Below are 13,242 nucleotides of genomic sequence, written 5' to 3'. Positions count from 1 at the left end.
TCATTCTCAACGGTGAAAAACTGAAAGCATTTCCTCTAAGATCAGGAACGAGACAAGGACGTCCACTCTCACCACTATTATTCAACATAGTTTTGGAAGTCCTAGTCACGGCAATCAGAGAAGAAAAAGATATAAAAGGAATCCCAATTGGAAAAGAAGAAGTAAAACTGTCACTGTTTGCAGATGACATGATACTATACATAGAAAATTCTAAAGATGCCACCAGAAAACTACTAGAGCTAATCAATGCATTTGGTAAAGTTGCAGGATACAAAATTAATGCACAGAAATCTCTTGCATTCCTATACACTAATGATGAAAAATCTGAAAGAGAAATTAAGGAAACACTCCCATTTACCATTGCAACAAAAAGAATACAATACCTAGGAATAAACCCTACCTAGGGAGACAAAAGACCTGTATGCAGAAAACTATAAGACACTGATGAAAGAAATTAAAGATGATACAAACAGATGGAGAGATATACCATGTACTTGGATTGGAAGAATCCGTATTGTGAAAATGACTATGCTACCCAAAGCAATCTACAGATTCAATGCAATCCCTATCAAATTACCAAAGGCATTTTTTACGGAACTAGAACAAATCACCTTAAAATTTGTATGGAGACAAAAAGACCCCGAATAGCCAAAGCAGTCTTGAGGGAAAAAAAACGGAGCTGGAGGAATCAGACTCCCTGACTTCAGACTATACTACAAAGCTACAGTAGTCAAGACAATATGGTACTGGCACAAAAACAGAAACATAGATCAATGGAACAAGATAGAAAGCCCAGAGATAAACCCACGCAACTATGGTCAACTAATATATGACAAAGATGGCAAAGATATACAATGGAGAAAAGACAGTCTCTTCTATAAGTGGTGCTGGGAAAACTGGACAGCTACATGTAAAAGAATGAAATTAGAATACTCCCTAACACCATACACAAAAATAAACTGAAAATGGATTCAAGACCTAAATGTAAGACCAGACACTATAAAACTCTTAGAGGAAAACATAGGAAGAACACTCTTTGACATAAATCACGGCAAGATCTTTTTTGATCCACCTTCTAGAGAAAGGGAAATAAAAACAAAAATAAACAAATGGGCAAAAAGTAGGCATAGAGGGAACTTTCCTCAACATAATAAAGGCCATATATGACAAACCCACAGCCAACATTGTCCTCAATGGTGAAAAACTGAAACCATTTCCACTAAGATCAGGAACAAGACAAGGTTGCCCACTCTCACCACTGTTATTCAACATAGTTTCGGAAGTGTTAGCCACAGCAATCAGAGAAGAAAAAGAAATAAAAGGAATCCAAATCGGAAAAGAAGAAGTAAAGCTGTCACTGTTTGCAGATGACATGATACTATACATAGAGAATCCTAAAGATGCTACCAGAAAACTCCTAGAGCTAATCAATGAATTTGGTAAAGTAGCAGGATACAAAATTAATGCACAGAAATCTCTTGCATTTCTATACACTAATGACGAAAAATCTGAAAGTGAAATTAAGAAAACACTCCCATTTACCATTGCAACAAAAAGAATAAAATATCTAGGAATAAACCTACCTAAGGAGACAAAAGAAAAAAAAGAAAAAAAAAAAGAAAAAAAAAAAGAAAAAAAGAAAAAAAAAAGGAGACAAAAGACCTGTATGCAGAAAATTATAAGACACTGATGAAAGAAATTAAAGATGATACAAATAGGTGGAGAGATATATCATGTTCTTGGATTAGAAGAATCAACATTGTGAAAATGACTCTACTACCCAAAGCAATCTACAGATTCAATGCAATCCCTCTCAAACTACCACTGGCATTTTTCACAGAACTAGAACAAAAAATTTCACAATTTGTATGGAAACACAAAAGACCCCGAATAGCCAAAGCAATCTTGAGAAAGAAAAATGGAGCTGGAGGAATCAGGCTCCGACTTCAGACTATATTACAAAGCTACAGTAATCAAGACAGTTTGCTACTGGCACAAAAACAGAAATATAGATCAATGGAACAGGACAGAAAGCCCAGAGATAAACCCACGCACATATGGTCACCTTATCTTTGATAAAGGAGGCAAGCATATACAGTGGAGAAAAGACAGCCTCTTCAATAATTGGTGCTGGGAAAACTGGACAGGTACATGTAAAAGTATGAAATTAGAACACTCCCTGACACCATACACAAAAATAAACTCAAAATAGATTAAAGACCTAAGTGTAAGGCCAGATACTATCAAACTCTTAGAGGAAAACATAGGCAGAACACTCTATGACATAAATCACAGCAAGATCCTTTTTGACCCACCTCCTAGAGAAATGGAAATAAAAACAAAAATAAACATATGGGACCTAATGAAACTTAAAAGCTTTTGCACAGCAAAGGAAACCATAAACAAGAACAAAAGACAACCCTCAGAATGGGAGAAAATATTTGCAAATGAAGCAACTGACAAAGGATTAATCTCCAAGATTTACAAGCAGCTCATGCAGCTCAATATCAAAAAAACAACCGAATCCAAAAATGGGCAGAAGACCTAAATAGACATTTCTCCAAAGAAGATATACAGATTGCCAACAAACACATGAAAGAATGCTCAACATCATTAATCATTAGAGAAATGCAAATCAAAACTACAATGAGATATCATCTCACACCGGTCAGAATGGCCATCATCAAAAAATCTAGAAACAATAAATGCTGGAGAGGGTGTGGAGAAAAGGGAACCCTCTTGCACTGTTGGTGGGAATGTAAATTGATACAGCCACTATGGAGAACAGTATGGAGGTTCCTTCAAAAACTAAAAATAGAACTACCATACGACCCAGGAATCCCACTACTGGGCATATACCCTGAGAAAACCAGAATTCAAAAAGAGTTATGTACCAAAATGTTCATTGCAGCTCTATTTACAATAGCCAGGACATGGAAGCAATCTAAGTGTCCATCATCGGATGAATGGATAAAGAAGATGTGGCACATATATACAATGGAATATTACTCAGCCATAAAAAGAAATGAAATGGAGGTATTTGTAGTGAGGTGGATGGAGTTAGAGTCTGTCATACAGAGTGAAGTAAGTCAGAAAGAGAAAAACAAATACAGTATGCTAACACATATATATGGAATCTAAGGGAAAATAAAGGTCATGAAGAACCTAGTGGCAAGACGGGAATAAAGACACAGACCTACTAGAGAATGGACTTGAGGATATGGGGAGGGGGAGGGGAAAGATGTGACAGGGTGAGAGAGTGGCATAGACATATATACACTACCAAATGTAAAATAGATAGCTAGTGGGAAGCAATCGTATAGCACAGGGAGATCAGCTCAGTGCTTTGTGACCACCTAGAGGGGTGGGATAGGGAGGGTGCGAGGGAGGGAGATGCAAGAGGGAAGAGATATGGGAACATATGTATATGTATAACTGATTCAGTTTGTTATAAAGCAGAAACTAACACACCAGTGTAAAGCAATTATACTCCAATAAAGATGTTTTAAAAAAATAATAAAAAAATAAACAAATGGGACCTAATGAAACTTCAAAGCTTTTTCACAACAAAGGAAACCATAAACAAGACGAAAAGACAACCCTCAGAATGGGAGAAAATATTTGCAAACGAATCAACGGACAAAGGATTAATCTCCAAAATATATAAACAGCTCATTCAGCTCAATATTAAAGAAACAAACAACCCAATCCAACAATGGGCAGAAGACCTAAATAGACATTTCTCCAAAGAAGACATACAGATGGCCAAGAAGCACATGAAAAGATGCTCAACATCACTAATTATTAGAGAAATGCAAATCAAAACTACAATGAGGTATCACCTCACACCACTTAGAATGGACATCATCAGAAAATCTACAAACAACAAATGCTGGAGAGGGTGTGGAGAAAAGGGAACCCTCTTGCACTGTTGGTGGGAATGTAAATTGATACAGCCACTATGGAGAACAATATGGAGGTTCCTTAAAAAACTAAAAATAGAATTACCATATGATCCAGCAATCCCGCTACTGGGCATATACCCAGAGAAAACCGTAATTCAAAAAGACACATGAACCCCAGTGTCCACTGCAGCACTATTTACGATAGCTAGGTCATGGAAGCAACCTAAATGCCCATCGACAGACGAATGGATAAAGAAGTTTGTGGTGCATATATACAATGGAATATTACTCAGCCATAAAAAGAAACGAAATTAAGTCATTTGTTGAGACGTGGATGGATCTAGAGACTGTCATACAGAGTGAAGTAAGTCAGAAAGAGAAAAACAAATATCGTATATTAACACATGTATGTGGAACCTAGAAAAATGGTACAGATGAACTGGTTTGCAGGGTAGAAGTTGAGACACAGATGTAGAGAACAAACGTATGGACACCAAGGGGGGAAAACCGCAGTGGGGTGGGGATGGTGGTGTGCTGAATTGGGCGATTGGGATTGACATGTATACACTGATGTGTATAAAATTGATGACTGATTAAAAAAAAAAAAAGTTGAGAAACACTGCCTTAGTGGTACAGCAAAGAAAATAAGTCAGATCTCCTAAGCATCCCAGGCCTGTGTTACTTCCATTAACGTATGTGTGCGTGTGTGTGTGTATGCACATGCGCACGTGCGTGTTCTAGATCCCAGGGGTTTTAATGCAAAGGTGATCATATTTTCTAGGACAGTAACAATTTCACATGATTTTATTTTTCCTAATATTGATTAAACATACGACTACATAATTTCATCTCTATGCTGCCAGATCTTACATCATCAAACCCCAAGCATACTATTACACTCATCCCCATAAAACTTTGAACCTATTCTTCTAATCACCTAATCTTTTACTCTTTCCCTAATACTGAAACTTCTCTATTATTGGGCTATCGTAAAGTTCCAGTTTTCTATCAGCAAAACACCCAGTATGCTCAGCTTCTCTGAATAGTCTCTTCATCTTCTTGCTCTAATAAAAATGTGGCTATTCCCTGAGGACACTGCTTCTCACAAAGGCCTTATGGAAGTTTTTTTCCTCCTGCTTTCCCCAACATGTTACAGATCTTAGATTTTTTTTAAATTTTTATTTATTGATTGATTGATTTTTGGCTGCATTGGGTCTTCGTTGCTGTGTGCGGGCTTTCTCTAGTGGCGGTGAGCAGAGGCTACAGTTTGTTGCGGCGCGTGGACTTCTTATTGCTGTGGCTTCTCTTGTTGCGGAGCACGGGCTCTAGGTGCGTGGGCTTCAGGAGTTGCAGCACGTGGGCTCAGTAGTTGTGGCTCACAGGCTCTAGAGCGCAAGCTCAGTATTTGTGGCGCACGGGCTTAGTTGCTCTGCGGCATGTGGGATCTTCCCGGACCAAGGAGCGAACTCGTGTCCCCTGCATTGGCAGGCGGATTCTTAACCACTGCTCCACCAGGGAAGTCCCCAGACCTTAGATTTTTAATAGCAATGAGGAGAAAGGAGATACCGATTTAAGCTTTGTTTTCTATTTCTTTTGCCTGGAAGTACTTTACCCTAGATTTCTGCTTGGCTTGCTTCTGCATACCATTAATATCTTTAGTCAAATGTATGGCAAAACCTTCCCTGACTACTCTGTCTGAAATAGTATCCCCTCTGTCATTACCTTCTTTCTTTTCCTTATATCCTTCATAGCACATGAAGAAAGTAAAATAAAAATATGATATAAATATATATCCATATGAAAGAGATAATGGAAAATATTACCAAGTGTTTACAGCACTTAACATTACACAGGTTGAAATTATGAGTGAAAAAAATATACATGGTACTTCTCAATTTTTCTACAATGTTTACATAATTTTGTTTTCAAAATAAAGTTATCATTAAAGAAAATATCATGTTAACAGAAATTTCAAAACAGGTGTAATAAGAGAATGAAGGGAGAGTTCAGTTAATTTCTCCCACCTCTACAGTGCCCAGGCTGAGATCCCATCAGGTGCAGAACTTTGAGATACATAGATATGGAGGCCACGTCCTGCTCAAGGCTGGTTGGCCTCTGGCCTTACCTCATGGCACACAGCTCCAATCTGGCCTTCATCCACGTGGGTTCCCAAGTATTCCATGTCAAAGAACCTCCAGCCAAGTATTCCATTACGACTCATAGCCCATCTCCCACGAGGTAACTGTAGGAGTAAAGATAAAGGGTGAGAAGGAATAGAGTACCCTGGGCCATAGCAGTGGCTTTCAAAGGACAAGCATACATACAGAGTGACCCTGCATTTCCCTCAGCTCTGGAAGAATCTAGGGTTCTTTTTTCTAAGCAAAAGCAAAATCTGGGGGACAGAATTACTAACTTGACACCTCTTAAGTATTCACCAGCAGAAAACAAAGTAGACTCTTCTGTGAAGCCCCAAAGAGCAGAACTAAAATCGAGAGGTTGAAGATATAATAAAATTTTATTTCATCACAACACAAAGTAGTACCTCCTAAAATTAGGCATGACTCCCAAACCTCTAAAAGCATGAAAGCAGAGAGCACCCAAACATTTGACAAAGACGGGATTTGGAGTCCACGTTACCAATATTAGGGAAAATCACTAAACCTCCTTTAGAGTTCTATTAGATTTGAGATCCATGAGACCCGCACTGGGTCTTGTTCAAAACTCCATCCCCAGAGAGTCCAGCACAATAGATGTCAGTATTTACTGAATGAATCAAATAAAAGAGAATTGCAAATACTAAGTGAAATAAGCATCATAAAAGCCACTGAAAAGCTGTAGAGTTTTATACACATGTCATCATGCTGACAATGATATCCATTTTGAACGTCTCTGATTCTAGGAATGGAATGAATTCAGTAAGGGCTGCAGAACCAAAGCCTCTTCTGGAAGCCAAGAGCTGCCGATTAAGTACTATCGGAGAGATTATGGGGCTGACATGAGTTAGAACTGATAGTTTCACTCAGAGATTGGATCACTCAGCCCTATTATGTGATAAATAAAAAGGTCACTTGGCCTGCCTGGTCAGTTTCCTCAGCAGTAGAATAAGACAAATAACAACAAAGATAGTCCAGAGCTCTACAGACTCTTGTGCTAGCTTTAGACAAAGAAGCTAGACTGGACTGACTTAAGCTGTGTGGTATGTCATCTTACCTTCATCCAGATATTGGGACTATTGCTGGGCAGATAGGGAGACTACTGGAAAAAACAAATGGTCTCAACCAAAGGGTAAGATTTGAGGCCTATTCTCTTGACTATGATTCAATCCAGTCCTCTTTCCATAATATTCTTCTTTCTTTATACTTGAAAGTCATGTAGTTTTTTAATGTCCATGAAGAATAAATATGACAGATTGCTTTTTTCTTCAACAATCACTTTTGAGAGAGAAGACTATGGGAACGTGGACCAAAAGAGAATCAGGACTGGGTAAAAAGCCTTCCACTTGCCAGGAGCCTATTTCCTCACTGAAAAAGAACATACATTTGTGGCCTGTCACCCAGCACATGGAGAAGATATCTTCAACTTGGACTGACTGGGGGAAAATATGAGCGTCCAAAAGACTATCTCTAGATACTGACAAAGCTGATTCTCTTTCCTGGGTCCAACATGTCCCTGTCAAAACTAATACAATGCAAGACCAGATTCAGGTTGTCTCAAACGCTTTGTGACTACACACTGTGCCAAGGTAACTTCTAAAATCACATCTCAGGGAATTCCCTGGCTGTCCAGTGGTAGGGACTCTGCACTTTCACTGCTGAGAGCCCAGGTTTGATCCCTGGTCGGGGAACTAAGATCCCACAAGCCGAGCAGCATTGCAAAAAAAAAAAAAAAAAAAAAGCAGATAGCCTTTTCATTGTATGATTAAAATCACATCTCAAGGTAAAATCTCAGAGCATCACATATTTTGAGAAGAAGTAATATGAATGGAGTTCTCTCCTGGGAACTCACAAAAGCCATGGACTATCAAATGCAGTACCTTCACTGAGTGCTTAGGTTAAGAGCACCCACTTTGTCCTCCCGCAGGAACTCCCCGGTATTCTTTTCTATGCCAGACTAGGAGCTATTTGATGGCAGGGACTGAGCCTTATTACTTCTGATTCCACAGTAAAAGCCTCTGGAGACACCAGAAAAGGCATGATCAATAAACAATTTATAAATCCTCTAATCCCTTCCTAGAACACAAATTCCTTCAACAACATTGTCATGTATTTACTGTTTAGATAACTCCAATGATGGGAAACTCCCTGTTTTATGAGACAGGCCATAACTCTATTGGACAGCATTCATTTTTCCTTATCCTGAGACAAAACCTGGTACCTTATAACTTTTAGTACTTTGTCCATACACTATTCTCTGTATAATGAGTTCATAAAAGAGACGAGAAGATGGAAAATAACTTTCAGAGGATTTTTCAGAGCCAGTCATGACCCAGATTGTGGAGAGACAATCGTCCCCCAAAAGGATAAGGCTTTATTTTCTACAGTTATCAACATCATGTGTTGGAAAGATCAAAGTCCTCTTAAAAACAAAACAAAACAAAACAAAAAACCAGAAGCTTACCAATGTTTTAGACACAGAACAAGAAATCTGGCAGAATCTAGCAGAAATGAAATCTAGCAGGCAATGCAGTATAAACAGTAAAGGAATTAGAGGCCAAGACTTGGTCCAATATCACCTGCACCTGTGACATCTCTGAGCTGGGCAAGAAACTCACTTTCTTTTTTACATTTGAAAAATGGAAAGGGAATGGATGTTGATGTAGGGAATATTCAAATCCAAAACCCTCATTTGCTACTTACTGGCTTCCTGATCTTGGACAAGTTATTAACTTCTATGAACTTCAGTTTCTTCATCTGTAAAATACAGATAATAAACCTTGCCTCACAATGAGATACTACTGTTCAGGAAAGTGTTTAGTACAAAGTAAGGCATGACACAAATATTAGCTACAACCCCTATTATTATGCTGAAGAACAGAATTCTGATGGACTGGAACAATGGGGTAGAATATTCAAACTGGGATTTAATGAAGATAATTTAAAAGTTCTGTGTTACCAGCTTAAGGCAATCTCATGTTTAAAAAAAGGGTCAGAGATTTAAATTGGCTACAAATGTACCAGGGGTCAACAATGAAAAAGACCACCTATAAAAAACAAAACAAAAAACCCCACTAAACAATGAATGAAATCATTAGGTTGTGTTGAGTTTCTAACAAAAGCTGAGTCCCACTCTCTCCATAATGGTCAAATCTCAAAGGAAACTAGAGTGTCATATTTTAAAAGAATGCAGACAAACTAGAAGTTATTCAGCAGGGTAAGCAGGATAAGGAAAGATTTGAGATGCAGAATGATTTAAAGACCTATATGTTTGACTCAGGCAGATGGGCTGAAGGCGTTCCCTGGGGCAGAACAAACAGTACCAGGACCAGCTGTGAGAAGGTACAGGGTGGTAGGGTTCAGCCTAACCCCAGAATACTGTGCAGCAATCAGAGGTGTCCAGCAACATGCAGGGTCAGAGGCAGAGAGCCAAGCATCATAGACAAATCTTAAATGGAGGCAGTTCTGAGTGCTGGTGTTGCCTTCTCCTCTAACAGCTCCACCATATATCTGTCCCAAAGGCCCCATTTCTCTGGCAGGACTCCACTCCATAAGTAGTTCACAATATTTGGGCTCTTGCTTTCCCTTATGACCAGGATCTCATTAATAATCAGGTCTCTCTTCAGCTGCTGCTGAAGGTTCATCTGCTTAATGGCCACCTGAAATCAGAATACATTCAATGTACAGAGTGACTCAGTATGTACTAAGCACCTACTAAGTACCAGACTATAAACACTTAGGAGACAGAGATGAATAAGATATGGTCTTAGTCCTTGAGGAACTCACAGTTTAGTATCGGAGACCAGTGGTACTCAATATGAGGTCCCCAGACCAGCAACATCAACATCATCTTGGAATGAGCTAGAATGAAAATTTTCAGGCCCCACCCAGACCTACTGAACCAGAAACTCTGTGATTTAATAAGCTCTCCAGGAAATTCTCAAGTGCACTAAAGCTTGAGGATTAAACTTCGTACTAAATAAAATACTTATATTAGAAAAATACTTTTAAAAATCACAATATAAAAGAGGCTCACTATAGCAAGAGTCCAAAAGGAATCCAAATTGGAAAAGAAGTTAAACTGTCACTATTTGTAGATGACATGATACTATACATAGAAAATCCTAAAGATGCTACCAGAAAACTACTAGAGCTCATCAATGAATTCGGTAAAGTTTCAGGATACAAAATTAATACACAGAAATCTTGCATTTCTATAAACTAGCAATGAAAGATCAGAAAGAGAAATTAAAGAAACAGTCCCATTTACCATCACATCAAAAAGAATAAAATACCTAGGTATAAACCTACGTAAGGGACAAAAGACCTGTACTCCAAAAACTATAAGATGCTGATGAAAGAAATTGAAGACAACACAAACAGATGGAAAGATATACTGTTTTCTTGGATTGGAAGAATCAATATTGTCAAAATGACTATACTACCCAAGGCAATCTACAGATTCAGTAATCCCTATCAAATTACCGATGGCATTTTTCACAGAACTAGAACAAAAAATTTTAAAATTTGTAGGGAGACACAAAAGACCCCAAATAGCCAAATCAATCTTGAGAAAGAAAAACGGAGCTAGAGGAATCAGTCTTCCTGACTTCAGAGTACACTACAAAGCTACAGTAATCAAAACAGTATGGTACTGGCACAAAAACAGAAATATAGATCAATGGAACAGGATAGAAAGCCCAGAAATAAACTCACATACCTATGGTCAATTAATCTACAACAAAGGAGGCGAGACTATACAACAGAGGAAAGACTGTCTCTTCAATAAATGGTGCTGGGAAAACTGGACAGCTACATGTAAAAGAACGAAATTAGAACATTCTCTAACACCATACACAAAAATAAACTCAAAATGGATTAAAGACCTAAATGTGAGACCGGACACTATAAAACTCATAGGCAGAACACCCTCTGACATAAATCACAGCAGTATCTTTTTTGATTCGTCTCCCAGATTAATGGAAATAAAAACAAACAGATGGGACCTCATTAAACTCAAAAGCTTTTGCCCAGCAAAGGGAACCATAAACAAAACAAATGGACAACCCACAGAATGGGAGAAAATATTTGCTAACAATGCAACCGACAAGGGATTAGTCTTCAAAATTTACAAACAGCTCATGTGGCTTAATATCATAAAAACAAACAACCCAATCAAAAAATGGGCAGAAGACCTAAATAGACATTTCTCCAAAGAAGACATACAGATGGCCAAAAAGCACATGAAAAGATGTTCAACATCATTAATTATTAGAGAAATGCAAATCAAAACTACAGTGAGCTATCACCTCATACCAGTCAGAATAGCTAACATCAAAAAATCCACAAACAATAAATGCTGGAGAGGGTGTGGAGAGAAGGCACCCTCCTACAATCTGGGTGGGAGTGTAAACTGGTAAAACCACTGTGGAGAACAGTATGGAGATTCCTTAAAAAACTCAAAATAGAGCTACCGTGTGATCCAGCAATCCCACTCCTGACCATATATCCAGAGAAAAACATGGTCCAAAAGGATACATGTACCCCAATGTTCATTGCAGCACTATTCACAATAGCCAGGACATGGAAGCAACTTAAATGTCCATCAACAGAGGAATGGATAAAGAAGATGTGGTACATATATACAATGGAATACTACTCAGCCATGAAAAAGAACAAAACAATGCCATTTGCAGCAACATGGATGGGCCTAGAGACTGTCACACTGAGTGAAGCAAGTCAGAGAAAGACAAATATCATATGATATTGCTTATATGTAGAATCTAAAAAAAAAATGATACAAATGAACTTACTTACAAAACAGCAACAGACTCACAGACTTAGAGAATGACTTATGGTTACAAGTGGGAAAGGTGGAGGGGAGGCATAATTAGGGAGTTTGGGCTTGACATGTACACACTGCTATGTTAAAAATGGATAACCAACAAGGACCTACTATATAGCACATGGAACTCTGCTCAATATTATTTAACAATCTAAATAGGAAAAGAATTTTAAAAAGAATAAATCCATGTACATGTGTAACTGAACAAAAAAAGCTACCTGACTTGCAAAAGGATTTGTTACCCAGCCCTTATAGTCCTGCACTATAATCACTTTAATTTTGACGAAGAATACCAGAAAAGAATTTGCCAAGACTTATCAAATGACTCTTAATTGTAAATTATTTTTTTTTTACTTAGAAGTACCTCACACTCAGAAAAGGGAGGGAAAATTGGAAATATTCTTAATTTCAGTACTTTCTTCCGAATACAGTATTTTAAATAAAATTTATTTTTATTGAAAAAAAAGTTCCACATACTGAAGTTTATGATGATTAGTTAGGGTGTGTATCTCAGGAAGCTTGTGAGCTCATTTGAAAGCTCAGAATCCCTACTGCCAAGCACAGGGCCTGACACACAGTGGGTGCTCAGCAAACATTTGTGGAAATGAAGAGGGAAAGAGATAATTCAGTGGGTTGATAAGTACTTTGTTGTTAAACAACAAAAAGCATCAGCAATAGGCTACTCTATCCCATAGGACTAGACTTTAAATTACTTGGTAAATGTTTATTCCCTAAAGATATTTTCTCTTTTTCTTGCTTAACAGACAATAACATGAACAACTAAGAGAACAACTAAATTAGTCTTTCCAGAATCAGCAAAAAGTGTAGAGATGAATAATTCAAATTTTTACAGGAAAATCCTAGACTCTATTATTTCTTCAAGTCAAGTATAGACAATCTTCTGCCAAGAGCCAGTTCATCAGTAAGAATAGAAATGATTTTTTTTTTTAACATTTTGACCACCTCCATTCCCTACCCCAAGTGATAAAAAGTTGCTTTGAAGTGGGGTCCCCTATCAGGTTAGGCTTCTGGTCTGGCTGCAGCTTTCTATAACAGTAGATGATTAGCTTTTTCTAATGTCTGAAGAGGAACACAGTGATCTAAAGGCACATTACATTAATATTGTAAGTCCTTACAACACATATTAAGATCTGGAGCCTCTGCAGTTCCTCAGGCCATCCTGGAGGATGGGACAGTGCTAGTGAACCTCACAGAGGTCACTGCTGGCAGCAGCAAGGGAGAAAAGAGGCAGCCTGTGGATAAGAGAGGGGGTGGCAAGACACCAGGAATCCTTTTCAATAGCTACTGACTAACTATGGGCTAGGCTAAATGCCCTTCA

The 13,242-nt window shown here is 38.1% G+C and overlaps 1 protein-coding gene across 2 annotated transcripts in view; it reads right to left on the bottom strand.

Moving 5' to 3' along the window:
- GDPD4 (glycerophosphodiester phosphodiesterase domain containing 4) overlaps positions 1-13,242 on the bottom strand; it is a 283,424-nt gene that overhangs the window by 47,555 nt on the left and 222,627 nt on the right. The window contains exon 14 of one of the 2 annotated variants that reach the window (XM_082410317.1): positions 6,031-6,147. The exons of the other annotated variant lie outside the window; for it this stretch is intronic. Coding sequence (XP_082266443.1) covers positions 6,031-6,147 — 117 coding nt within the window. The remainder of the gene's footprint in view (positions 1-6,030; positions 6,148-13,242) is intronic. 2 annotated transcript variants of the gene reach the window in all.

This window comes from Balaenoptera physalus, assembly GCF_965194825.1.
Source record: "Balaenoptera physalus genome assembly, chromosome: 10".
NCBI lineage: Eukaryota > Metazoa > Chordata > Mammalia > Artiodactyla > Balaenopteridae > Balaenoptera > Balaenoptera physalus.
Note: the sequence above shows the minus strand (reverse complement) of the source record. Positions and strands in the feature narration are given on the sequence as shown.